Here is a 23,923-nt window from a genome sequence, read left to right on the forward strand (position 1 = left end):
ATGGCGGCGGGCGGGGGCGGGGCCGCTCTAGGCGGCGGGCGGGCGGGCTCTATGGCGGCGCGGCGGCCGAGGCTGCGCACACGTGGCCCCTCCTCCCTCGGGCTGCGGGCGCTGCGGGTGCGCGAGCGGCACCGGGCACCGGCACCGGCACCGGCATGGGCGTGCATGTGGAGACCATCGCCCCCGGCGACGGTGAGACGCTGCCTGCCCTCCCCTCTCTCTCTCCTTTCCCCACCGGATCGGTCCCGGTCCCGGTGCCGGTCCCGGTGCCGGTCGCGGTTCCGGTGGGCTGACGGTGCGTGTCTCCCCTGCAGGGCGGACGTTCCCCAAACGCGGCCAGACCTGCGTGGTGCACTACACGGGTGAGTGCCGCCCGCCGCGGGGCCTGCAGGGCGGGGCTGCCCCGCCGGCACCGGGGGCGGGGGGGGGGGGTTCCCCTCGGCCCGGTCCGAAGGAGGCCGCGGGGGAGCGGGGTCTGTCTGTGTCCCCCCACGCTCCCCGCACCGGTAGCCTGCGGCGAGCCGGGGCCCGGCCCGTGTGGGCGGCCCGCCTGGGCCGCGGCGCTCCCTGCGGGAACCGGGTGGGGGGGGGATCCGGACCGCCCGGGGGGGCAGGAGAGGCTTTACCGGGGGTGGGGGGGTGCTGAGCCCCGGGGCGGGGGTCTGGCCGTGCCCGGGCGGAGAAGGGGGGTGCTGGCTGTGCCCCGAGGCCGTGGGGAGGCCCCGGGGGTCCCATCGATGGGGGGCGGCTTGGCCACCCGCCTCCAGCCCTCTTTTGGGGGTGCCCCGAGAAACGGCCCGGGGGGTGCTCGGGGTGGGGGGCAGGCAGGGCTCCCCCCCCGCCCCAGTCAGAGCCCAGTGGGTCTCTGGGGGGGTCCCAGACCCCCCACGCTGGGTGCTCCCGTGAAACACCGGCGTCTCCCCGGCTGGTAGAGAGTTATACAGCCCCCCCCCCTCCGGGAGTTTTGGGGTTCGCTGTGTGGGAGCGGGGTCCCTGCACCCCCGCTGCCCCCAGCCCCTTCTCCCTCGTGGGGGGGACACCCGTGGGGCAGACCCAGACCCACAGCCCACCCCGGTCTGTTTTTAGGGCTGGGAAGTGTGGGGCACCGGTCCTACGGGCGGGGGGGGGGGGGCATTATGGATAATACAGGGCGCTTTTTGGGGTTCGGGTGTAATATTTCGATGAGGGGTTGCCCCGACAGCCGGGGAGGGTCACACTCTGCAGGGTCTTCTCCAGCAGCCTTCTGTGAGCTTGGGGGCGGGGTGGGGGGGAAGGAAATCAACCTTGGGACTCCCCCAAAATGCTTTGGGGGGGCACCCCGGGGGTTCTCCTCTGCCCCTCGGCCGCCCTTCGAACAGCTCCGGCGCATCGGGGTGGAAACGAGTCGACCCTTTCGCGGCCGTTTCTGCTAATAACCGAGTCCCCTTCCCGCCCCAGCACTTTCCGCCCTCCCCTCGCCCACGGTGGCGGTGGGGGGGGCCCGAGGGTGCCCCTCTCTGCGGAGAGATTCCCCGGGAGGGTTCGGCGAGCATCCAGCCCATCTGCTTCATCTTCTTCCCTCCGGTTCTTCCCGTTCCCTCCTCAGGAGGGAGAGGAAGCGGCTCTACTCCCCCTCCCCGGCCGCCCCGTTTCCTCCGGTGGAAGAACAAAGGGAGGCTGGCAGGCAGTCAAGTGGCTCCCGGTGGGCCAGCCCTTGCCGCCTGCCAGCCCTCCCGGGCTCCCGGCGCCGGCTCTCTTCTCCCGCAGCGCTTGCCGGAGCTCCTGCAGACTCTTCCCGGCTCCGGGGCACCCCCTCGCACCCTGGGCAGAGCTGCTGGTGGGTCACCGGTTTCCCGTCCCCAACGTCCTGACACTTCGGGTAAAGTGCTGCGTGGTGGCTTGCTCCCGACGGACCCTCCCCAGCAGCGCTCATCCGCTGCGCGTGGGAGCGGTTCTCTAATTTCCTCTTTTGTTTTTTGTTGGGTTTTTTTTTTGTTGTTGTTTGTTTGTTTGTTATTATTGTCTCCCTTTTGGCCTTTATTCCCCCAGTTCCCTCTACAGGCAGCTTCTCCCCCTCACCCCCCCCCCCCCTCCCCGCCTCATCAGGCAGCAGAAATCAAACACCTTCAGGGCCCTGATGCCATTTTTGTTGCTGAACGCTGCCCCTGTGAGAGGCCGGAGCAGGGCTTGGCTCTCGGAAAACCTTGGAAACCTTTGATTCCCTGGCCCCGTTATGGTGCTTGCAGAGCCTGGAGCAGCATCGGGGACGGCAGGAGGTGCCGTGCTCCGAGGCTCCTTCCACACCCCCGCGACAGCTCCGTCCCCAGCTGCCCTTTGCTCCCATCGGAAACCTGCCGGCGCTGGGGAGATCCAGCCCGTGGTGCACCGTGATGGGTGTGCGGCCATTCAGCTCTTGCTCCGCTGGGTTATGGATGTGCGGTCGCTGGGTTAAAAAATGTTTTGGAAAACAAACCCCGTAGCCCAAGGGTGAGGGAGCACGGGGAGCCGGCTCGGTTGGCCATCCGGCAGCTGCCGCTGCTTCTGCCAGAGCCCAAGCCCCTGTTCCATAGGGCCTGGCCCCACTGAGAGCAGCCGTTGCGTCCCAGGGGTGAGGGAAAGACAGACAGACAGATGGCCCCAGTGTGGGAGGGCTGCGCTGGGGAAGGAGGTGGCCAGCCGAGCATCCTCCAGGCCTCTGATTCGGAGATGCCGGTCGCTTGCGCTGGGGTTGCAGAAGTGGGGGAGCCGGGCGGATTGAACCCTTTTACCCCTCCTTCAGTCCTGGGTCCCTGCTCTTTGCGGGGGGTTGCGCCTGCTGCTGGAGAGCTCGCGCAATGGGGCATCCGAGATGGCCTTTGATGTGAAATCTGCTACAAAGGGCTGTTAAAGAAACTAAATCAAGGATGAAGTTCCCTGATGTGTTGGGGACTGCTCGCAGCAACTGGTGTGCGGCAGGAGGGCTGGGTAGAAGCGCATCGGTGACAGCGGGGGGTGTGGGTTGGGGTCCAGCAGCCTTGAGCCCCCCTGGGTCTGGCTGCTGGGACGGGAGCCAGGGCAGAGCGGGATGCTGTGCTGGTGCAGTTGGGGCTCCTGTGGTTCCCCAGAGCCCTACTGGGGCTGGGTATCGGGCTCCCCGGGAGTGGGATGGGGGGTGTCGAGAGCTGGTATAACGGGGAGCTGGTGTTTGAGAGCGTGGGGAGACCGTGGCCTCCCCCCCACACGCACACACCATGCTTCTGGAGGGAAAATGGGGGCTTGTGGCCATGCTGGGGAGCACCAGGGCAGGAGCAAGTCTGACTTGGCCAAACGGCCTTGCCCGAGCAGCAAAGCGCACCCAGCTTGGTGTGTCGTAGAGGGAGGTGGGCTTGGAGTAGACTGATGGAAATGGGGAGGGCCACTGAAAAAAAAAAGAGGCTTTCTCTGGCAGGGTAGCGCAGAGAGGACCACCATCCTTCCCCAGCACCCGTGCATGGCTGCGCAGGCTGGCCACAGCCTCGGCTCCTGGCTCTTTCTGTGGTTTGCACGGCGCCTGACACGGTGATGCTCTCCCCGCTGCGTCTGGGTGCTGCCACGCTCGGGTGGCAGCAGCAAACGCTCTGTGGTTGCGAGACGTTTCCTACTGAGGCGTGTGAGTGCCGATCGGTGGGTTGTGGGAGCTCAGCTCCTTCTTCCGAGGCACCACATCCCCGGCTGCGCTTGGGTCCTCTCTCCTGCCAGGCCACGGTGAATGATGCGCAGAGCCCTCCGCTGCGTCCAGCTGCGGATGGTGATTGATGGGAAGCGCTGGTGCAGGCAGCTCAGGCCCTGGGATCTGGCAGAGGCTGCTGGTGGAGGTAGGATTTAACCTCAGCTGGGCAGCCCTGTCCTGACGCAGGGCGTTGGAGCGTGCCCTGGTCACTGCCTGGGTATCCCAGGGCGTTCAGGAAGGGTTTTCCATCCTGTCCCTTCCTCCGTCTGGAGCAGAGGTGCCTGCCCCTCTGGTCTCTCCCTGCTTCTTCTTGGGAAGCTGGTTCTGCACAGGGAGCCCCTGGGCAACGGTTGTGCCAGGATCGGCACCCCAGCCCAGCGAGGATGGAGGGATGCGGGTGAGGCTCCGTGCCCCACCAGCAAAACCCGAACCTGCAGGTTTGTCTCGGGGGCTGCCTCTGCCTGCTCCAGCGCCGCTCTGCACCGCCTCTGCCCGCCCAGGGGGGACCGGAGCCAAGTCGCACGTTGCAGCCGCCGTCTCCCGGCTGCTGCCTGCCAAGTGTGGCAGAGACCTGGCAGGGCCGCGCTGCCTCCCCCTCCAGAGCTGGGGCTGCTCTCCAGAGCCCCCCACCTGGCTCTGTCCCATGACGGGTGCACCCCTGGCCGCAGGGCTCCGTGCTCTTCCTCGCTCTGGTTCCCCCGAGACCCCCCAGTGTCCGTATCACCCAGCTGAGACCTCCAAGGGAGTCAAATCTTTCACTCGCGGTAGGAGCTGGGGCAAGTGGGTCTCTGCCCTCCTTGTGGGGCCAGTGTTGGTGGTGCGTGAGGGACCTAGCTGGGGGCTACGGCGAGCTGGGATGTGCCGGGGGCTGGCTGCTGCTTCTGGGGCTCTGGCAGGGCAACTGCTTTTGCCAGAGGATGCTTTGCCTCTGTAATAGCTTTAAGATCTCGTTATCTCCTTGCTCGGGGATGGCGGGGATGAGGAAATGGTTGCTCATACTTGTCCAGGGCTGGAGAAATCTCCTGGGAGCCTCGCGGGCAGAGGAAGTGGCTGAGATGTGGATGCTGTCTCCGAAGCATCGGAGCCTCTTTGTTTTCCCCGGTGGTGTGATGGGGAGAGTGTGGCAGCCCCGTGCCGGGGAGCAGCGACAAGCTCCTGTGTGTGATCTTTGCTGTCCTGGGCCAGGGGAAGCCCAAGTGATCGATCTCCCTGGGCTGCTGCAACCAGCTTAATCCGTTAATCCCCCTCTCCTGCGGCCAGGGTGCTGCTGGCTCCAGAATGCTTCCTGAGGCTGGATTCGGATAGATGAGCTCTGTGGCGGGGGCAGGCAGTGCCGACTGTCCTGCACGAGGTCTGCAGCATCCCCTGTGCCGCTGATGGCGCCTTTACATTCCCCTGGCTGGGGCATTAAACAGGATGTCCCCCCCCTTTTGCAAGCAGTGGCTGCCCCACAGGCATCCCACAGGTCCCTGTTTGCCGTGACAGGCCTGGGGGGGTTGTGCTGCGTGATGCCCAGGGAGAAGGGCAGCATGCACGAGCTGTCCCCTCCGTCCTTCCGCAGCCACCCCAGCTCGTTGCGACGCCCGAGGGCTGAGAGCTGAGCTCAGGGTCAGCTTGTGTCGCGGCCAAGCGGCGCTGCCTGTGCCAGCCGGCATGGCCTGCCCCGTGTTCCTGCTGCCAGCGTCCCCGCCGGGCGGGAGGAAGGCCAGCGGACGGGCACGGGGAGCGGTGCCAGACGGGGCTGGAAGCAGGTTCAGCAACAAGAGGTTTATCCTGGAAGGAGGAAATGAGAAAACTCCAGACTTAACTATTCCAAAGTCCGGGGCTGCGGCATGACCGGCTGAGCTGGTGCTGATGCTCAGAGCCCTGGAGGGGGGCGATTTTTCCCTTCTGTGAAATTAGAAGCTTAATTCCGCTCCCTGACTGAAATGTGGGGCTGCTGGCCCCTACCCCCTGTGTCGCCATGCAGCCCAGGGGGTTTGGTGCTCATTGCCCCTGCAAAGGTGATGTATTTTTTCACATTCCCTTCTTTCTGTTCAGTGCCTCCCGTCACGACGGCCCGTGTCTGCGTGCCATTTACTCTGGCTGCCGTCGCGGTGCGAGCTGGAGCTGAGATGCCCTGACTCATCTTTAGCACAAACGCATTTTCTCTTGCCCATGGGCAGTGCCCTGGTGAAGGGAAATCACTCTGCCCTGTGTGTTGCTGGATGAGTTTGGTTTTGCAAGGCTATAGAGCTGTTTCCAGCCAAGAAAGCAGGTTTTTGGGCAGCGAAGAAGTGAGGAGCGTTTGCAGGAGGGTTTACTATCACTCTTATTGCATGGGGTGCTGGTTCTGTTAATGTGGAGCCGGGGCTGCCTTATAGGAGCAGCAAATCCACTGGCCAGCAGAGTTGCTGCTCCTATAAGGCAGCTCCAGCTCTGAGATTCCCCAAGAAGGTCAGGCAGGGAGCAAGGGAGGGGAGGAAATTCCTCCTTTGCTCGTGTTGGGGAGTTATATTTAGCCCTGGGGATATCAGCTTCGCTCAGTCCTCCCCGTGCAGCGTGTGCCGGGGGAGCGAGCGCTGCCCTGGGCACGTGTGGCCAGTGCTTGGTGCTGCCTCTCCCTGCCGTCCTCGTTCCTGGGTACAGGAGTGATTTGGCTGAAGACCAGCAGGATGCAGCTGGGCACGGGGAGAGCTGGAGGCCGGCAGCAGCCGAGATGGGGCAGAGAACCCTGACTCTGTTTTGGGTGCCCGAGGATGGAAGCCTGTCCATGGCGAGGAGCGGGAGGTGTGTTCGCTGGTGGGATGGGAAGCGCCGTGGCTGGTCCTGCTGCCTGCAAAACATCTGGCAGCGATGCTGCGAGGTGGGGAAGGTTCCCCCCGACTCTCTCCATCCGTTCCCCTCGTCTGTCCTCGGTCCCAGCCCAGAGGAGCGCTTCTCTCTGGGTCAAAGCAGCCAGGAGCAGAAACAATCCAGGGCTGCTCCTGCCGGGCTGGATGCTGGCCTGGGGGGTGCTGGTGAGGGGTTTCCCCCCGAGGCCGCCCCGTGCAGGTGTTTCTCCAGGGGAAAGGAGGCTGAGCTGAGAAACATCTTTGACTCAAGGCCATGTGAGCTCTCCCAGGGGTGACTGTCACCCTCTCAGGCTGCCAGGTCACAGCCTGTTTCACGCAGGCGTGCGTGGCTCTATCCCTGTGTCACCATCGTCTCCCTCCATCTCTCCCCAGGTATGCTGGAGGATGGGAAGAAGTTTGATTCCTCCCGCGACAGGAACAAGCCGTTCAAGTTCGTGATGGGCAAGCAGGAGGTGATCCGCGGCTGGGAGGAAGGAGTCGCTCAGGTGCCCGGCCTTTCTCCATCTCGTGGTGTCCCTTGCACTGCTGCGCAGAGCCGTGCGCCTGGGGAGCCGCAGCGTGGGCAGAAATCACTGTGTGCCGCTCATTCTCTATTTTATTTTATTTCTTTTTTATTCCCCTGTGTTTTCCGCCCCTCCGCCCCCTCGGCGCTGGGAGGTGTGGGTGTGAATATCACCTTCTGCATTGCCACCTGCCAGATGGCAGGAATGGAGCAGGGCCGGGTCCCAGGAACACCTACGGCACGTCAGTGACTCAGCGGTGACATTTCTCTACTGAGTCAGCTCTGAACGAACGCGGCGGGGAGTACTTGGGCCTCCCGCTCCGAGCGGAGACGGCTCCCGGGCTGCGAAGCCCACGCGGAGGGAGGGCTGGTGGGCACGGCGCGGCTTCGGCTCCTGCCTCTGTGACTGCAGCCAGCTCCATGTGCTGCTGGGGACGCAGCACAAGGGTGCCGGTGGCTTTAGGGAATGGCCTGGCATTCTCTGCCTTCACTTGTGTGAAGGACATCTCGAGCCCTGCTCCTTTCCCAGCCTGTGCTGCCTGCATTTCCCTCCTGATGTTCTTCCCATGCCTCTTCTGTCCCCTCTCGTTTGTCCAACTTGGGTCGTTGCTCCTGCCCCATGTAGGGAAAGGTGTGGGGACAGGTCTGTGTCCCCGTTACTGTCACTCCCACAGTGTTTGTGCGCATCTCCTGACATCCCTGTGTTTCTTTCCCTGCCCTCAGATGAGCGTTGGTCAGCGGGCAAAGATGACCATCTCCCCAGATTACGCCTACGGCTCTACTGGCCACCCAGGGATCATCCCACCAAACGCCACTCTAATTTTTGACGTGGAGCTCATGAAATTGGAATGACCTACCCCAGCACCCTGTCCTCGGGTAAGGAGGGGCAGCTGCTCTCGGGGGGATGTCGTGGCTTGGGGGCAACTCAGAGCCCCCATCTTTTGCCCCGGGATAGCGTGGGGAGGTGGGATGGAGGTGACGGAAGCGGTGGGCTATGAGAGGGAGGGGGCGGGTTTCTGGCTGTGAGTAGAAGTTGCTTTCAGGAGGCTGGTGATCTGGGATCACTACGGTGGTACGAGCGGGTTTGTCCCACGGAGGCATTGCAGTGCGGGCAGGATGGGGCTGGGCTTGGGGGCACGTGGGCCCTGCGGTGTAGGCAGGATGGGGCTGGGCTCCCCCTCCGTAATCGGGGCTTGACTTCTGCTTTGAGGAAAGCGTGCGGTTTGCGATGAGACCGCCGTTTCATGAGCACGTTCCCTCCTCTGCCCGGTTTCCTCCGCGGGCGGGCGGCTTTGTCACGCTGCCTCTCCTCTCTCCCGGCAGGTTTGGCACATGGAGGAATCCAGAATCTCAGCTTCAAGAAGAGTGCACATGACTTTGTACGGAGCTTTTCCTGATAGTCCACTACACTCATTGTATAACCTTACACCTTGATTGAATGCCTTTGGTCACTAAGCTTTGCGTCTGACTCTTCCTCCTTGTATCGTGTTTTTATGTCTTTTTAAACTATACGCCGTAAACCTCAACTCTTTTTGGGTCAAGTTCTTAATCTTATTTTCGTTCCAGGTGTAGACTACGTTTTACCAGTAGCACGCAGATGGGCTGACCTTAGAATAGGAGTCATTTGAACAAAAGGAAACCTGTTAGTTACTGGTTTTGGTGCAGATCTCTATGAAGTTTTCAAACCAGAAATTGCTGCTGCTGCAAAAGCCATAGCAGAGTGAGGCTGTCGAGGCTGAATGGATGCGGAGAGCAAAGTAGCGCTAGGATTGTGTGTAGGTACCCTGCCTGGAACCGGGGCAGCGGGGGAGCAGCGCGTCCTTTCCCCGCTCCCCGGGGAGGGCACGGCATCGCTGCAGCCACCGTGGGTTTGCTTCTGGGGAGGGGGGGGCGCTGCTCTGCCCCTGCTTCACTCTGCCATCTCACGGTGGACCTTCCTTCCCCACCTCCTCCCCTCCCCTCCCCTCCAGCCCGCTTTCGGATTTACGGAGATGGGTTTCCATCAGTGCTCCACCACACCCTGAAAATTCAGTAGCTTACATTGAGCTTTCTTTAAAGAAAAAGGCAAACAGCAGACAAACGGAAAGGTGCTGTCTACAGGGGAGGTGGCGGGGCTGGTGGGGAGTCAGCTCAAAGAAAAAGTCTCCCTGTCCCCTCTCTCCCTCCCTGGAAAGGAAACATCAGACCCCCGTTGTCCCCGGTCTGAGCACACCTGACCGTTCTCTCCTGACACCTGATGCTGGTCATCGCCGCTTGTCTGGTCTCATACGATGCATAGCTTCCCCCGCTGCTGTCCCACCTGCCCCCTCCCTCCGCCCTGCCTAGTGATTTGGTAAGAGAAATTGCCGCCGTTCACTTCCTTCTCCACCGCATAAAGGTATCAAGTTTTATTATTGCAATAAAAACGCTTTATGCTGGCTTTTCTCAACCCTGTGTCTTGGAGGTTTTTCCCTCGCCTGCCTGGCGCTCAGCACAGCGGGTGCTGTGATGGGCTCTCGGGGTGCTTCGGGTGCCATGCCGGGCTCTTGGGGTGCTGTGTGGGGCTTGTGGGGTGCTGTGGGTGCCACGCTGGGGTGCTATGGGGTGCTGTGGCAGCAGTAAGGGCCAGTCTCTGGCTGTGCTGGCTTGCTTGAGCGTGGAGCTCGGGTGCTTGGCTCTGGGTTCTGTGGGAAGGTGATGGTGGCTGGCTGGAATTCGTTTAATTAATTGCTTTACTATAACCTATTAAGCGTCTTGCCATTGTGGCTGTGACTCAGGCTCGACGGGGAATGTGAAGGGCAGATGGCCGTGTGCTCCCAGGGTCCCTCCGGCTCTGGAGAAGCATATTGAGATGGCTGTATGTATTTTATAGAATGGTTTGGGTTGGAAGGGACCTTAAAGATCATCTCGTTCCAACCCCCTTGCCCTGGGCGGGGACACCTCCCAGTAGACCAGGTTGCTCAAAGCCTGGTCTGGATGGGGCTTTTTATTTCGGTCCTATTTGGAGGCTGGACGTTGCACCATGGCACGTCCAGCAGCCGGCATTTGCAGGCCAGACCACCGCGGACCTGAAAAACCTCTCGGGTTTTTTTTTCCATGCCTTTCTCAGTGATTCTCCCTGAGCCCTCTGCTTCTGGTCCTTGCGGCGGCACCTCGGCTGTTTGCTGGCGGCGGCCGGTGGCGGTTGTGCGGCTCATGGTGTGGGGGCTGCTGGGGCACCGCTGTGTGCCAGCGCCCGGCTCCTCCTCAGACAGCCTTTGCTCCATTTGCCGCGATCCATAATGTGGCTGCGATCGATAACGCGGCGAGTCCCGGCTCCCGAGCGGCTTTGTTGGGAGCAAAGTTTGTGTTCAATGGGAACGCACTGGAGGGAACAGCGGGCACAGGGCAGGAGCAGCGCTGCCGCCCGGGCTGCATTCGGGAGCACCGGTGCTCACTCAGGGTCACGGGGAATGGGGGCCACGCTGTGCAGATATTAGCACTACCCTTAATTGCTACTCAATTAAGCAGAACAGGGAGCTGCCGGGGGGGGCCAGCATCATGCTCTGCCCTTTGCTGTGACCACTTCTAGGCGGAAACTCGAGGCGAGCTTGGGTTTTTCCTCTTGCAAAGCTTTTTGTTTTAATTATTAACTGGTGCCAGGCAGTCCTGTGGTTTCTGGCTGGAGATCAGCCAGGGCTGGCGGGGCACTGGGGAGAGCCTGGTGGCCTCTGGGCCGGCGGCTTCTCCCCCTGCCCTGGCCACACAGCCCCCCACCCCCCGTGGCTCCCGCAGCACCCACACGTGCAGATGGGGTGCAGGTCCTTCCAGCTCCGGTTTGGTGGGGATAAGAGGCTTGGAGCAGGCACGGACTCCCTGGGAACCATCCTTCTCTGGCTGCTGTAGGATGTCTCCTTGCTCCCGGCCGTGTTTATCAGCGGCCGGGCTGGTCTCATCCCGGGCCGGCTGAGGCAGACGGGCACCGTCGGGCTAAAAATAACACCAGTAAATAAAACGCTTCCTCCTGGCCCGGCACACAGGAGCGGAGGCGCGGGGAGCTGGGACGTGCCTGGCTGCTGCTCCATGGCAGGGCTGGCCCCGTGCCTGCGAGGTCCTGGGCTGGTGCCACCATCTCACTGGGTGCCCGCTGGACCCTGCTGCCTGAGAACACGTTGGCCCGTGGCATCCCCGGTGCGGGCAGCGGGATGTCATAGGTGGGTGCTGGAAGGCTGGCTCCCAGGGTGACGTGGCGATGTCCCACGACAGCCCTGTGCCCTGACTCAGTGAGCTCCACGCTCGCTCAGCTCCTCCACCTGCGGCGCGGGACTCCCACAGGGCCATCACGCCTGGCGCGTGCCCCGGGGCCACCGGTGACGGCTGGAAGGGTGCGGGACATGGCATCCCGGTCACGGCCGCGTCAGCCCCACGCGCCCGGGCAACGAGGTGTCAGCCGCCCACGCAGGGCTGCTGATGGTGGGGCACCCCACTTCACCCCCCCGCTCTGGGGCACCGAGCTGCCGTGGGGCCAAGCCGGGTGCTGGTGCCAACAGGAGTCGTGATGGGAAGGGGGGACACCACGGTGGCTGTGGGGGATGCCCGAACCCACAAAAAAACATCCCAATCCCTGTCCCCATCCCTGCAGTGCCAAGGCCCCATGCAGCTTTAGCTTCATCTTCCTCTTCCTCTTCCTCACCTGTGCCCTACCTGGCGGGGGTGGCGTCAGCTGGGGCTGCCTGGCCCCTCCCTGGGTTGGGCACGGCTATAAAAGCCCAGTGCCGGGCAGAGGGTGGCACAGGGAGCCGGGAGCTGTTGGCAGGTGAGTCCAGGGGTGCCAGGGTTGGGCTCTGGGGGTCTCACCCGCCTGGGGATGCTGCTGCGGTCCCCGGGCTGTGTGGGGGATCCTGCCTGGTTCCCGCGGGGCTCGGAGCTGGGTCTGGGTTTGGCCCCTTTGCCCTGAGCTTTGGACGATGCGTTTTGGGGCGTGCAATGTTGTGGGGCAGAGTTGGGTGGCACAATTTTGCCGTGGGCAGGGCACATTGAGGGGCAGTGGGAGCTGATGGGGGGCAGAGGGGTCTGCGAGGAGCACTTGGAAGGGCTGTTTCCATGGGACATCCTGCTCCCGTGTCTGAGTGATGTTGGAATGGCCCCGCTGGGCAGATGGACATGGGGAGTGGGACCTGCTGCCAGCTGAGCGGTGCCCGGAGTGCTTGTGCCCGGCACATGGCCGCCCGTGTCCCAGCTGTTGGGAAATGGTGGAGGTGGTGGCAGCCCTGGTGACACGGCCCTGAGTCATGCCAGAGGCCCCAGGTGACAGCCCATCTCCGTCACACGGAGCCAGGCACGTGGGCCGGGAGGGATGCTCTGGGAGAGGCACCCTGTCCCTGAACCGCCCTGTCCCCGTCCCCAGGCACAGTCACGGCAGCAGCGATGGCAACACTCTACCCTTCCCTGGAGGACATGAAGGGCCACCAGATCTTGCAGGTCAGTGTCAGCGCCAGAGCAGCGTTATGGGGAGATGAGCAGACCCCAATGGGTCCCTGTGGTGTCCCACCCTCAGAGTGTCCCCAGGGCTGGAGGGCACAGCCTTGAGCAAACCCCATCTCTTGGCAGGCGCAGGCAGCTGCCGGGGTGAGGACCCCTGCCACGACGGTGGTCACGGAGAAGCCAAAGCTCACGTCAGACACCGGCAATGCAGGTTGCGATCGGTTCTGTCTGCGGAGGGGCTGTCTGGGGTTAGGGGAGCGATGCTTACCACGGAGGGGGATCATCTGAGACCCCCCACAGCTCGGTGCATGAGTAGGGGATGGGATTTGGGGATTTCTTTCCCCTGGCCCATCCCCTGCCATGTCCCTTGTGCCGGTCGCTGGCCCATGGTCCTGTGGGGGGGGAGGTGATGGCTGTGGGGTGGGACCCCGTGAGCTGAGGCCAGTCTTGGTGTGTCCCGCAGCGCCGCCCATGCTGTACCCCAACCTGGCCGAGCTGGAGAACTACATGGGGCTCGCTCTCTCCAGCGAAGAGATCCAGAAGAACCTGCTCCCGGAAGGCAGCACTGTAGGTGTCTGGGCTGGTGGCTCTCGCCTGCCCTGCGCGGGGCTCCCCCACCCCGTGCCACAGCATCGCTGAGAGGCGGGGGTCCCTCTGGGGCCCCATCCTGCTCGAGGAAGGGATGCAGCATCTGCAGCATCCCCCACAGGGCTGATCTGTGCGGGGTCCTATGCCCCCACTGACCCTGCTGACCCCCAGCTCCATTGCAGGCACTGACCCCCGCTGGGCCCCCCCCGGGCCAGCTGGTCGCCCCCTTGAGTGGGAACAACGCGGGGCTGCGCCGGGCAGAGATCAAGCCGGGCGTGCGGGAGATCCACCTCTGCAAGGACGAGCGGGGCAAGACGGGGCTGCAGCTGAAAAATGTCGACCAGGTGAGGGGGCCGGGCTGGCGTGGGGCCGTGCACGGCGTGGCATGGCACAGCACGGCGTGGTGCACCATGGCATGGCACGTCATGCCATGCTCCCCCCTGCCATGCTATGGTGCACCACACCATGGTGTGGTGCAGCATGGCATGGCACAGGACGGCATGGTGGACGGCCAGCTTAACATGAGCCAGCAGTGTGCCCGGGTGGCCAAGAAGGCCAACAGCATTCTGGCTTGTGTCAGGAATAGCGTGGCCAGCAGGAGCAGGGAAGTGATGGTTCCTCTGTACTCGGCACTGGTGAGGCCTCACCTCGAGTGCTGTGTCCAGTTCTGGGCCCCTCTGTACAAGAGGGACATTGAGGTGCTGGAGCGTGTCCAGAGGAGAGCTACCAGGCTGGTGAGGGGTCTGGAGACCAGGGCATATGAGGAGAGGCTGAGGGAGCTGGGCATGTTTAGCTTGGAGAAGAGGAGGCTGAGGGGAGACCTCCTTGCCCTCTACAGCTACCTGAAAGGAGGTTGTGGAGAGGTGGGTGTTGGGCTCTTCTCCCAGGTGAATAATGACAGGACCAGAGGAAATGGTCTGAAGTTGCGGCAGGGGAGGTTTAGGTTAGATATTAGGAAGAATTACTTTACTGAAAGAGTGGTCAGGCACTGAACAGCCTGCCCAGGGAGGGGGTTGAGTCACCATCCCTGGAGGTATTTAAGAAACGTCTAGATTTGAAACTTCAGGGCATGCTCTAGTGGCAGAGATTGTAGGGGTGTGGGGTTTTGTTGGGTTTGGGTTTTTTTTGGTGTGTGTATGGTTGGACTCGATGATCTCAAAGTCCTTTCCAACCATGAGGATTCTATGATTCCATGATTCTATGGCATGGCACAGCACAGGGCGGTGCACCATGGCACGGTACAGTGCGGCATGGTATGGCATGTCATGCCATGCTATTGTGCACCACAGCATGGGGTGGTGCACCATGGCACGGCACGGTGTGGCATGGCATGGCATGGCACGGCATGGCGTGGTGCACCACAGCATGGCACAGCATGGTGCAGGGCACCATGGCACGGCACGGGGGTGAATGGCATGACATTACATGGCGAGGCAGGACACAGCACGGCGCAAGCATGACAGTACAACACAGGGTGATGTCACGGTGTGTCACGGCATGGCAATGGGTGGCATTAAGTGGCACAGCATGCCATGGCACAGCACAGCAGGGCGCAGTGTGGCACACTGCGGCGTGGCACGGCTGCCCAGTCCCCGTGCCATCGCTCTCCCCGTGTCCCCAGGGCATCTTCGTGCAGCTGGTGAAGGCCAACTCGCCGGCTGCGCTGGTGGGGCTACGCTTCGGTGACCAGATCCTGCAGATCAACGGCAAGAACTGCACGGGCTGGAGCAGCGACAAGGCGCAGCGGGCGCTGAAGAAGGCGTCCCCGGAGAAAATCATCATGGTGGTGCGGGACAGGTGAGTGGGCGGGCGGGTGGGCGATGCCTCTGGTGGTGCCATGGCTGACCCGCCTTTTCCCCACAGGCCTTTCCAGCGCACCGTCACCGTGCACAAGGACAGCACCGGCCATGTCGGCATCGTGGTCAAGAAGGGGAAGATCGTGTCGCTGGCCAAGGACAGCTCTGCCGCCCGCAATGGCCTCCTCACCCACCACTACATCTGCGAGGTGAACGGCCAAAATGTCATCGGCATGAAGGTAGGGGCTGTGCACAGCCGGCGGTGCAGAACGTGCCCAGCAGTGCCTAGGATCCAGCCAGGGCAGCCGTATGGAGCTGCCATGGGATGCTGGGATGTTGGCACCCCACGGGACCCACACCCTCTCTCCCGCAGGATAAGCAGCTCATGGAGGTGCTGGCGGGGGCCGGGAATGTGGTGACACTGACCATCATCCCCACCGTGATCTACGAGCACATGGTCAAACGGTGAGACCGCGGGGCTGCGGTGCCATCCCCACCCCACCGGGACCCCACGGGGCTCCCTGAGGAACCCCCCGGGCTCCCCAACACTGAGCCCCTGTCCCTGTCCCCAGGCTCTCCCCGGGGCTGGTGAAGTCGTCCATGGACCACTCCATCCCTGACCTCTGATGTGATCGCTGCCGTCCCAGGGGACCGACGCCGGCATGGGCAGCCCCCGTGGCCAAGCCTGCACATGCTCCTGGAAGCTTGGAGGGGGCCGCTGAAGGTTCCCCCACGGTGTCCCCCAAAGAAGCTGTTTTAGCACAAAATCCTTCATCCCTACAGAGGCTGGTGGCTGCAGGGAGGCGCAGGGGGACCGCCAGCCCGTGATGTCCCCCAGGCCCTCTCCTCCCTCTCAGCAGGGATGGGGCACGGGCCCATCCCGGGGTCCCCGTGTCCCCCTGTGTCCCCCCTGGCTCAGGCCAGCCCCCCCTCGGGGCAGACGCCAAAGGCTGGCTCCAGCCAAAGCAGACACAGACCCAGCGACGTTTATTACATCCACCACAGACAGCGAGTACAGGACAGGGGAAACAAGAAAAGGGGGGTTACAGCTTTTTCAGTTCTGTATTTAAAAAATATATTATATAGATTTGTCTTTCAAATATAATCGTTACATTTATTTCTTGGCAAAGCTTTGGATAGTCTAACAGACGTGTACACAGATCCACAAATACATTGCACAAGAGGCGTATATCCTAGCTCCGCTTACATCCACCGCCCCGGCTGCCTTGCCACCGTTTCTCCCCAAATCCTTCACCCGGCACCCAGTGCTGCGCCAGCGGCTGCTGCTGCCTCTGCCACCCCCCCCAGCGCGGGCACAGCCGCCGGAGGGGGGCTGCGGGGAAGCACGGAGGATGTGGGATGCACCCACATGGGGACCGGTGGATGCCGGCGCGTGGAGCATCACCAGCTCCCAGGGGCGCCCCGCCGGCAGCACCCATGGGTGGTGGAGTGGGGTGGTGGAGGGGGGAAACACCGTTAGTTCAAGTCACGAAGAAGCCACAGACATTCATGGGGGGGCGGGAGCACTGCGCGCCCGGGGAGCCCCAAGTCTCGCACCTCGCCAGCCCCCGCCGAGCAATCGTTGCTGTCTTTGCTTTTCATTTAAAAAAGGCATATTTTTTTTTTATTTTTTTTTTCCGGAGGCCACCAGCAAAATGGGGATTTGGCTGGGCCGGGGCAGGCGATGGCGCTCAGCTCCGCCTGCACAGCCCTGCCCGCCCCCCCGCGCTGCCTCCCAGCAAAGGCATCCTCAAGCTCCAGTACAGGATGGGATCACCGGCATCACCAGCATTGCCGCTGCCAAAAACCACAAACGCCCCCCCCGATCCCACTCCGTCGTAGCCAGAACCAGGGTTGGGGGCTTCTCCCCTGGGCTCGCCGCTGCCTCGGCCCCCCCCCAACAACAGGGCTTCAGTCTGTACCGAAAAAAAAAGTGAATATAGTGCAAAGCAAAGGGAGGGAGGGACCGAGGCTTCCCCCGGGGCCGCTCGGCTGTGCAGGAGCCACCACTCGGTTCTGTCCCAGTTGTGGGGGGGCATCTCCCAAGCGATGGGCGGCTCGAAGAGCGGGTGAGCGGGACCTGGCCAGGGCATCGTCCCACCGGAGGGAGGAGGACAGACACCAAAGCGGCTCAGGAGGCCGGGCTGAAGGTGCCCTGTGCGCTCCCACCGCCTCCCGAACTGGTTCAGAGCTGGTCCCTGTGTCCGGGCGGGTTCCCCCCGGTCCTCCCACCCGCAGCCAGACGTTGCTGTCGCGGTGCAACCTGCACCTGGACCAAGACACGCACCCGGGGGGGCTCCCCGCTGTGGCCCCTTGACTCTCCCCGCCATCGCCCACCCGTGGGAGGGCTGGCCCTGGAGCAGGGCATGGACAACCGAAAAGCAAGTGCAATGAAGGGAGAGCCCACACGGTGGGGTGCAGCAGCCCCCCCCGCCCCCCGCAACCACAGGCACCACGGGCAGGTGGAGTCCATCGGGCGGGGGGGGTCGCAATGTGATGCCCGGTGCCACATCCCGCACCTTCTCTTCCAGCAACGATCCTGTCCCTCCTCCAGGACAAAGGAGCTGGGGCTGGGAGGGGAGGCAGCATGTCCCCACACACCCACAGACCCCCCTGGCTCCTTCCCACCCCCTGGGGCTGCATAACGAGCCGGAGCTGACGAAGGACCCCAGGAGACTGGGGACACGCCGGGGCTTTACAATCAGCGGTCGGGTCCGTGGGGGCGAGGAGGGGGGGTGTCGGGTGTTGGGGGGGGGTGGGGGGGTGGTTTCAGGGCTGGGTGCTGCCCCCGGGGCTGGCGACGGGGCGACAGCCCATCCTGCGGATGGAGTGGAGGGCCACGGTGCAGCAGCCCCGCAGCAGCGAGCTGATGTTGTAGATGGGCTGGCCCTGCCGGCGCTGCGAGCGGCACAGCCAGGCCACCGTGGGCACCGCCGGCACCACCACCGCCAGCAGATCCACGATGAAGTGGCGGCTCCAGTAGCTCTTGGAGGTGGCAGCCTCGCAGCCGGTCGCCTCCGTCGTCTCCTCCTCCGCCACGCAGGCGATGGTCACCGAGGGGCTGGCACTGGGGGGCTGTCGCACCGCCGGGTTGCAGGGGGCACCCCCCTCAGCACCGGCACCGGCCGTTGCGGCATCGGGCTCGGCCGCCAGCAGGTCCGTGGCCCCGGTGGGGTTAGAGGGCTCGGGGCCGGGCATCACGTCTTCCATTTCGGAGACCCAGGCGGAGGTGGGGCTGCCTAAGCTGCAAGCCTGGGACTTCATCACCTTCTCCAGGATGGTGTCCAGGTCGGGCTGGCAGGGCATGAAGTCCGTCTGGATGGCCCGCTCCTGCATGCAGCTGGCCTGCACCCCGGCCTCCACGCTGCCCCGCAGCCCCAGCAGCTTCTCGTAGGTGGAGCTGGGGGGCAGGCGGGTGACAGGTTCGCCCCCCACCTCCAGCGGGTCCGTGTGGCTGGGAGCCTCCTCCGCCCCCGCGAAGCCGCTGTCAGCCCCCTCGTCCAGCGAGATGGTCTGCGAGCCCCCCACGTTGCGGTCCCCGGCCCCCTGGTCGCTCAGCTTGGTGTAAGTGGAGCTGCGGGTGAGGGATCGGGCTGGGGACCCCCCCGCCGACTCGCCGGCCCCCTCCTCCTTCAGCGCCCCGTTCTGCGCCACCTCCATGCTGTGCAGCAGCGTCTCCAGCTTCTTGTTCTGGATGTTGATGTCCACGAAATACTTCTGGAGCCCCTTGTCCTTCTCCAGCAGGTTGTTCTTCACCGTGTCGATGACCTGCTTCAGCTGCTTGATCTCCTTGCGGGCCTCCTTCAGTGCCAGCTGGGCTTCCACGCGGTGGCACTCCTCCTCGATCCAGTCCTCCTGCATCCGCGACAGCTGCGTCTTCAGGTCCTCGATCTCAGCATCCCTGTGAGAGATGGGGAGGGCACCGCCATGGCGCTGAGGGGGCTGCAGGGACAGCCCTGTCCTCACGTGCCCGGCACTGAGTTGGAGCCAGGTCACCCAGTACCATTCATGGCTGGGACTCAGGGATGGATCCAGGGGTTCGGGGACCCTCGGGAGTGATGCTCAGGGACCCTCTGGAGGGATGCTCAGCCCTCTCCCGGAGGGGACACAGAGCCCAGGGCTCCCCAGGGCTGCGTGGGGATGGGCAGGTGCCCCGGGCGGGTGCGTGGCAGCTGGCACGCCGGCGAGGACGTGCCTAAGCCCGAGAGGAGCAGATGGGGATTAGCCACTCTCTGACGCTGAAATTCAGAAAAAGCGTGGCAGGGACTTAACCGAGGGCACAGGGAAGAGCACAGCCACCGCAGGTGGGACGCACGGGCTCCGCAGCCCCCAAATCCGCGGCTGGATGGGCAGCAATGCTAGATGCCCACGTGCCTGCAACACCGCTGCAAAGCTGGGAACCGGGTGTCTGGGCACGAGCCCGAGGACAAGATGCAGTGCCGGGAACCGAAAGCCCCCAGAAGTCCCATATGGGAGTTGCTGCTGCGGGTGGCAGTTCCTGGTGCCGGGACCCTTCCCGGTGGCTCCCATGCCAGGGGGGGGTCTGTGCCCGCAGCCCCCGTGCTCACCTATCCTGCAGCCGCTCCTGCGTGTCCTTCAGGCGAGCTTTCAGGTGCCTGATGCAGACCTCCTTCTGCTGCAGGGGGGTCAGGTATTGCTCCGGCGTCGGCGGCTTTATCCCATGGTTGTCGCTGCAGAGGTTGTACTTGGCCGAGCGCCTGCGGGGACACAGACGTCACCCACCTGCCGGTGCTGGTGCCGGCACGGGCTCAGCAGAGGGGCCCCAGGGGAGATGCCTCCTCTTGGGGCGCAGCCTCATAGTGCACCCCAAAGGAGCCCCGCGGGCAGGAGGGGCAGGGTGGGTGTCTCAGGGTGCTGTGCTGCTGGCAGGAGGGTGGGTGCAGCTCCCAGACCTGCTGGTGCTGCCCATGGCCGCTGAGCCCTCTGCAGAGCTGCAGGCTTCGCCGGAGCAGCGGGTGCAGGAGCGGAGGTGGGAGCAGGCAGGCACCGAGGTCTCTGCATGCCTAGAGAGAGCTTTATGGGGAATGAGAGATGCAGATGGAGAACCCGGGGTGGGATCAGCCCCGTCACAGACGGAGCTGGAAGATGGGTAATGGGAGGGTTCAGGATGGAGAAGGTCTGGAGCTGGCGGCTGTCTTGCCCATGGAGACCAAGCTGGGACATCCGGCATCTGCTCCGGGATGGGACAGTGGCGTGGCACCGCTGTGGCACATGAGGGGATGTCTCCGGCTCAAAGCCCGGGGCAGCAGGGAGAGCAGGGGCTGGCCAGAGACGGGGCTGCATGTCAGGGCTGGGAAGCACCCGGAGAGCTGTGCGCAGCACGAGACGCTCCTGCATTGCAGCAGGGTGTCCCAAACCCCCTGCGCATCGCAGCAGGGTAGTGGGTAACCCTCTGTGCATGGCAGGGCAGCCCCAAACCCCTCTGCGTGGTGGCAGGCAGCCCAGCAGCCTTCGGCCAGAGACATTAAGCATCACGTTAGGAGCAGCCAGGTGGGACCGTGGCCTTGCAACACCCCGCGGCAGCGGGATGGCCACCCGCTCCCTGCTGTGGTGGGCTCCCTGCACAGGCTCTGGTCCCATGTCACCCTCGGGCCATCATATCCTTCCAGATTTGATGCCACCTCTGGGAGCTGGAAGGCGGCTGGGGACAGGCGGGATGAGCTCAGCCCAGAGACGGCCCAAAATGCCGGCGCAGGGCTGGGGCCGATGCCTGACCCACAGCTCAATGCCCGGGAGCTCCCCGCTGAGAAGCCAGGCTGCCACCCGCTGCCACCGGACCTCCGCTGGGCAGCAACGAGGGGATGGAAATGAAGCTCTCGTCCACTGTGCCCTTGCTCCCGCAGGACGCGGGGTGCCCTTCGGGGTGCAGGAGCGGAGGGAGGGAGACGTGCAGCGCGCAAGCCACAGCCACGGCAGGAGGGAGGGAAGGGGACAGGGTGCCAGGCTGGCAGGCGGGGGGACGGGGAGGGAGAAGACACGACAACAGCGGCGGAGAGGTTTGGCGGCGGATGGTGGGGGGGTCTTTGGGAGACACAGCAGCGTCTCCGCCGGCTCCGGCTTCCCCAGCCGCCAAGCGCACAGCCTCGCTCCACCGGCCCCTCTGCTCCTGTCCCTGCCGGGCACCGGCACCGGCAGCACGGGTGCTGCTCCCCCCTGCCCGGGGGGCACCCAGCAGCCGCCCTGGGGCCACGGGTGATGGGTTACCTTGGGGTGGGGCTGCTGTCGCTGCCCTTGCAGGAGCCAGAATTGCTGCTGCTGCTCAGCGAGGAGGTGCCGTAGGTGTCCCTCCCGGGGGGCGAGGGGCGCCTGGAGGCAGGGAGAAGAGGCTGTGTCTCAGGCCGAGTGGCTGAGGGCGCTGAAGACTTAAAGAAGGAGGCAAAGCCACTCCGTCCATAAACCCCGCGACTGCCAACCACCACACCGAAGAACACACAAGACAAAAGGACAAAACAAACAGCAGGGATCAAAATGGCACGGACACGGCGACAGGCGCAAAGGCAGGGCTGGGGCAGGGGGGGCTGCCCACCCGCTCCCCTTCCCCAGCGTGGCATCCCCCGGACGCCGGCACGGCATCCCTGCACCCCGAGGACCAGGAGCCCCTTGGGAGCCCCCGGGGAGCATGGCCCCAGCAGAGCTCGAGTCACCCCGCTGCTGCCGCCGGGTTGGCACCTACACGTGGGCAGATCTGCCTTTTCTCTCTGCCCGTGCTGCTGGTGGCAGCCAGTCCCTAAATAACAGCAGCCCAGGTCATGGAGACATGTGGAGGGGAATAAACGCTTTTTTTCCCCTCTTGCTCTTTACCACTGCAGCTCAGGGAGAGGTTTTTCAAGGGCTAACACACCTCCCAGCTTCACCGCCCCAACCCAGGGGCCCTTGCACCGCTGCCGGAGCCCTCCACCACCGCCTGCCTTTGCCCGGACGGACAGAGGGGTTGGTGCCGGCTGCGGCAGAGACGGACAGAGAGGGACGGAGGGTTGTGCAGCGCTCAGGGGGCTGCATGCACGGACGGGGAAGTGCTGTGCGGTGGGCAGCGACATGCAACCCCCCCCAAAGCCGGGCTGGGGGGTTGGTGCTGCAAAGTGGCAGCTCGTGGTGTAGGTGGGGAGCGTTCCCTGCCTGCTGCCAGCCGGGAGAAGTGCTGGGCAGGCGCCGGTGCCCGGTGCCAGGGGCCAGAGGCCAAAGCATATTCACCTTCGCGATCCGGTGGACGAGCGTCTGCTCCCCGGCAGAGACATTGCCGCGGTGCCACGGGTCCTGGGCGCGGGGGAACTGCGGGTTAAACGCAACAGAGAGAGGAGGTGAAGGCAAGGAAACGGCCCCGGTGAGATGGGACCCACGCAAAGCGCCGGCACAGGGATGAGCCCCTGCAGCAGGGCAGCAGTTTAACCCCCAGGGCCACCTGTACAGGGACAGATGTGGGCTGTGCTCCCTGCCTGACCCCACGGCCCAGGAATGCCGGGATGTTGCGGATGAACGCCCGGGGTCTTGCCCCGGCAGGGCATGCTGCAGGCACAGGGCAAGGGCTTTCTTCATTTATAAGGCAAACCAGAAGCACAGCAGGTACCTGCCCATGGTCTAAAGCCCCTTTCCCACCAGTCTCCGGGCATGGGACAAGGTTTCCCCTGCGTTACCCCAGGTCCCCATCCCTGCTGGGGAAGGGATGTCTGCCACAGGGACACAGGGCGCCTGCAGTGGTGGCATTACTCGGGGCAGAGATGGGACGAGGGCTCTGACACCCAGCCCTGGACCTCCTGAGTTTCCACCCGGGCAGGCGGCTGTCCCCACAGCAGGCTGGGCGCCTGCTTGTCCTTAATTAAGTCAGAATCACCCGTTCACCAGTGAAATCGGGTAAGGAAGCACAGATCCCTGCATGATGCAGAAGCAGCAGCAGCTAATCCCTTGGGAAACGCAGTGCCTGTTTTCCTGTAAATAAATAGGCCAGATCCAGAGGCTTGTAGCAACCAACAGGAGCTGCTCGAGGAGGCAGCAGCTCGGGCAGGCGCAGGGATGTGAACTGCTATGGAAAGCATCCACTCAGCACATCCATCCCGGCGAGCATCCCACGGCACCGCTGTGATGCCCCACTGCGCTCCCGGGCTGCCAAGGACAGCTGGGCCGGGGACACCGTGTGGGCTCCGCCCCGCTCCCCCCATCCCCAATCCCATTCACAATGCTTGTATTTGTCCCAGATTTTGGCAGCTCCAGCCCAGAGCAACGCGAGTGATGGGTCTGGCCAGCTGATAATCGATGGGCGATTGGAAACGCTAAGTGCTGCTTGGCCCCAATCCAGGGGAGCGAGGAGCGAGAACAGAGGGGGAGGCAGGAGAGGAGGAGAGAGCGTGACCAGCCCATCCCAATGCAGCCTTTTCCATTTGCCACCCTATGGCTGTTTTTTCCAGGCTACCTCCTGTCTAATGCTGAAAGCCCGCAATGGCCAGCCCAAGTCTGTCCTCTGCCCAGGATGCGCCGCTCCCTGATCCCCAACCCAGGGCACCGCAGAGCGGAGAAGCCGGCGACATGCAGCTGCGGCGAGCCCCCAAGCCCCAGCAGGCACGGTGACCCATGCCAGGAGGGTGCCAGCACCCCTGGGACATGGTGACCAGGATTCAGGGGTCCTGCTGGGGATGGACACACTGGGGAGGACCTGGGCAGGGGGAGGCAGCGCTGGATAACTGGCGGATAACTGCTCCTGGCTTGACAGCGTGCGCGGCCGGGCGGCTGCGGGCTTTGCTAATGCAGCAGCAGCGTGAATCAGCATCCAGCGCCAGAGCCGAGCGCGGCCCCAGCACCAGTGGGAGCATCCTCCGGCAGCGCCATGCGGGGCTGCGGCACAGCCCAGGCTCCAGCCATGAGACCCCCCAGGGGTGGGCAGCGAGGACAGCCCATCCCTTGCTTTTCACCTCCCCGAGCAGCCCTCCGGCAGGGCTTCAGGGAGATTTGCGGCCACAGGGATTAACTCCTCGCCCTCTCGCAGCCCCAAGCCCCGTGCCCTGGCCCAACGCAGCCCAGCATCCCTGCTCTTCCCCATTCACAGCCGATTTACCCGCACGCAAAGCTGCTCTGCTGGGGGGTC

General features: G+C 63.9%; 3 protein-coding genes across 4 annotated transcripts; 2 read left to right on the plus strand and 1 right to left on the minus strand.

Annotated features, from left to right (window-relative positions):
- Nucleotides 1–45: 45 nt before the first annotated feature.
- FKBP1A (FKBP prolyl isomerase 1A) lies at nucleotides 46–8,458 on the plus strand. The gene is made up of 5 exons (XM_054218567.1): nucleotides 46–192; nucleotides 315–362; nucleotides 6,874–6,986; nucleotides 7,727–7,879; nucleotides 8,327–8,458. The coding sequence occupies exons 1-4, from the start codon at nucleotides 156–158 to the stop codon at nucleotides 7,853–7,855; spliced, it is 327 nt and encodes a 108-aa protein (XP_054074542.1). The 5' UTR covers nucleotides 46–155; the 3' UTR covers nucleotides 7,856–7,879; nucleotides 8,327–8,458.
- Nucleotides 8,459–9,538: 1,080 nt separating this feature from the next.
- On the plus strand, nucleotides 9,539–15,916 carry SDCBP2 (syndecan binding protein 2). Of its 2 annotated transcripts, XM_054218566.1 has the most exons (8): nucleotides 9,539–12,442; nucleotides 12,572–12,656; nucleotides 12,909–13,012; nucleotides 13,216–13,377; nucleotides 14,655–14,830; nucleotides 14,897–15,068; nucleotides 15,203–15,294; nucleotides 15,402–15,892. In XM_054218566.1, the coding sequence occupies exons 1-8, from the start codon at nucleotides 12,389–12,391 to the stop codon at nucleotides 15,454–15,456; spliced, it is 900 nt and encodes a 299-aa protein (XP_054074541.1). In that variant the 5' UTR covers nucleotides 9,539–12,388; the 3' UTR covers nucleotides 15,457–15,892. The 2 variants fall into 2 exon arrangements, with proteins under 2 accessions (XP_054074541.1, XP_054074540.1); XM_054218565.1 differs by lacking the exons at nucleotides 9,539–12,442; nucleotides 12,572–12,656; nucleotides 12,909–13,012; nucleotides 13,216–13,377 and having other exon boundaries at nucleotides 13,922–14,830; nucleotides 15,402–15,916.
- A 1,682-nt stretch (nucleotides 15,917–17,598) lies between these two features.
- Nucleotides 17,599–22,100, minus strand: SNPH (syntaphilin). The gene is made up of 4 exons (XM_054218564.1): nucleotides 22,042–22,100; nucleotides 21,055–21,255; nucleotides 19,398–19,547; nucleotides 17,599–18,730 (listed from the first exon to the last, which is right to left on the minus strand). The coding sequence occupies exons 1-4, from the start codon at nucleotides 22,083–22,085 to the stop codon at nucleotides 17,599–17,601; spliced, it is 1,527 nt and encodes a 508-aa protein (XP_054074539.1). The 5' UTR covers nucleotides 22,086–22,100.
- Between the last annotated feature and the right edge of the window lie 1,823 nt (nucleotides 22,101–23,923).

The sequence above is a fragment of the Rissa tridactyla genome, chromosome 12, assembly GCF_028500815.1.
Source record: "Rissa tridactyla isolate bRisTri1 chromosome 12, bRisTri1.patW.cur.20221130, whole genome shotgun sequence".
Taxonomy (NCBI): Eukaryota; Metazoa; Chordata; class Aves; order Charadriiformes; family Laridae; genus Rissa; species Rissa tridactyla.

Excerpts from the sequence above, each read along its gene's own strand:
- FKBP1A (XM_054218567.1), top strand. The coding sequence starts at position 156 with ATGGGCGTGCATGTGGAGACCATCGCCCCCGGCGACG. Across the intron at positions 193-314 it reads GACCATCGCCCCCGGCGACG|GGCGGACGTTCCCCAAACGC; the intron begins GTGAGACGCTGC and ends TCTCCCCTGCAG. Across the intron at positions 363-6,873 it reads CTGCGTGGTGCACTACACGG|GTATGCTGGAGGATGGGAAG; the intron begins GTGAGTGCCGCC and ends ATCTCTCCCCAG.
- SDCBP2 (XM_054218565.1), top strand. The coding sequence starts at position 14,226 with ATGATTCTATGGCATGGCACAGCACAGGGCGGTGCACCATGGCACGGT. Across the intron at positions 14,831-14,896 it reads ATCATGGTGGTGCGGGACAG|GCCTTTCCAGCGCACCGTCA; the intron begins GTGAGTGGGCGG and ends TTTTCCCCACAG. Across the intron at positions 15,295-15,401 it reads TACGAGCACATGGTCAAACG|GCTCTCCCCGGGGCTGGTGA; the intron begins GTGAGACCGCGG and ends CCCTGTCCCCAG.
- SNPH (XM_054218564.1), bottom strand. The coding sequence starts at position 22,085 with ATGTCTCTGCCGGGGAGCAGACGCTCGTCCACCGGATCGCGAAG. Across the intron at positions 21,256-22,041 it reads TCGTCCACCGGATCGCGAAG|TCGCGGGGTTTATGGACGGA; the intron begins GTGAATATGCTT and ends GGTGGTTGGCAG. Across the intron at positions 18,731-19,397 it reads CAGGAGCGGCTGCAGGATAG|GGATGCTGAGATCGAGGACC; the intron begins GTGAGCACGGGG and ends CATCTCTCACAG.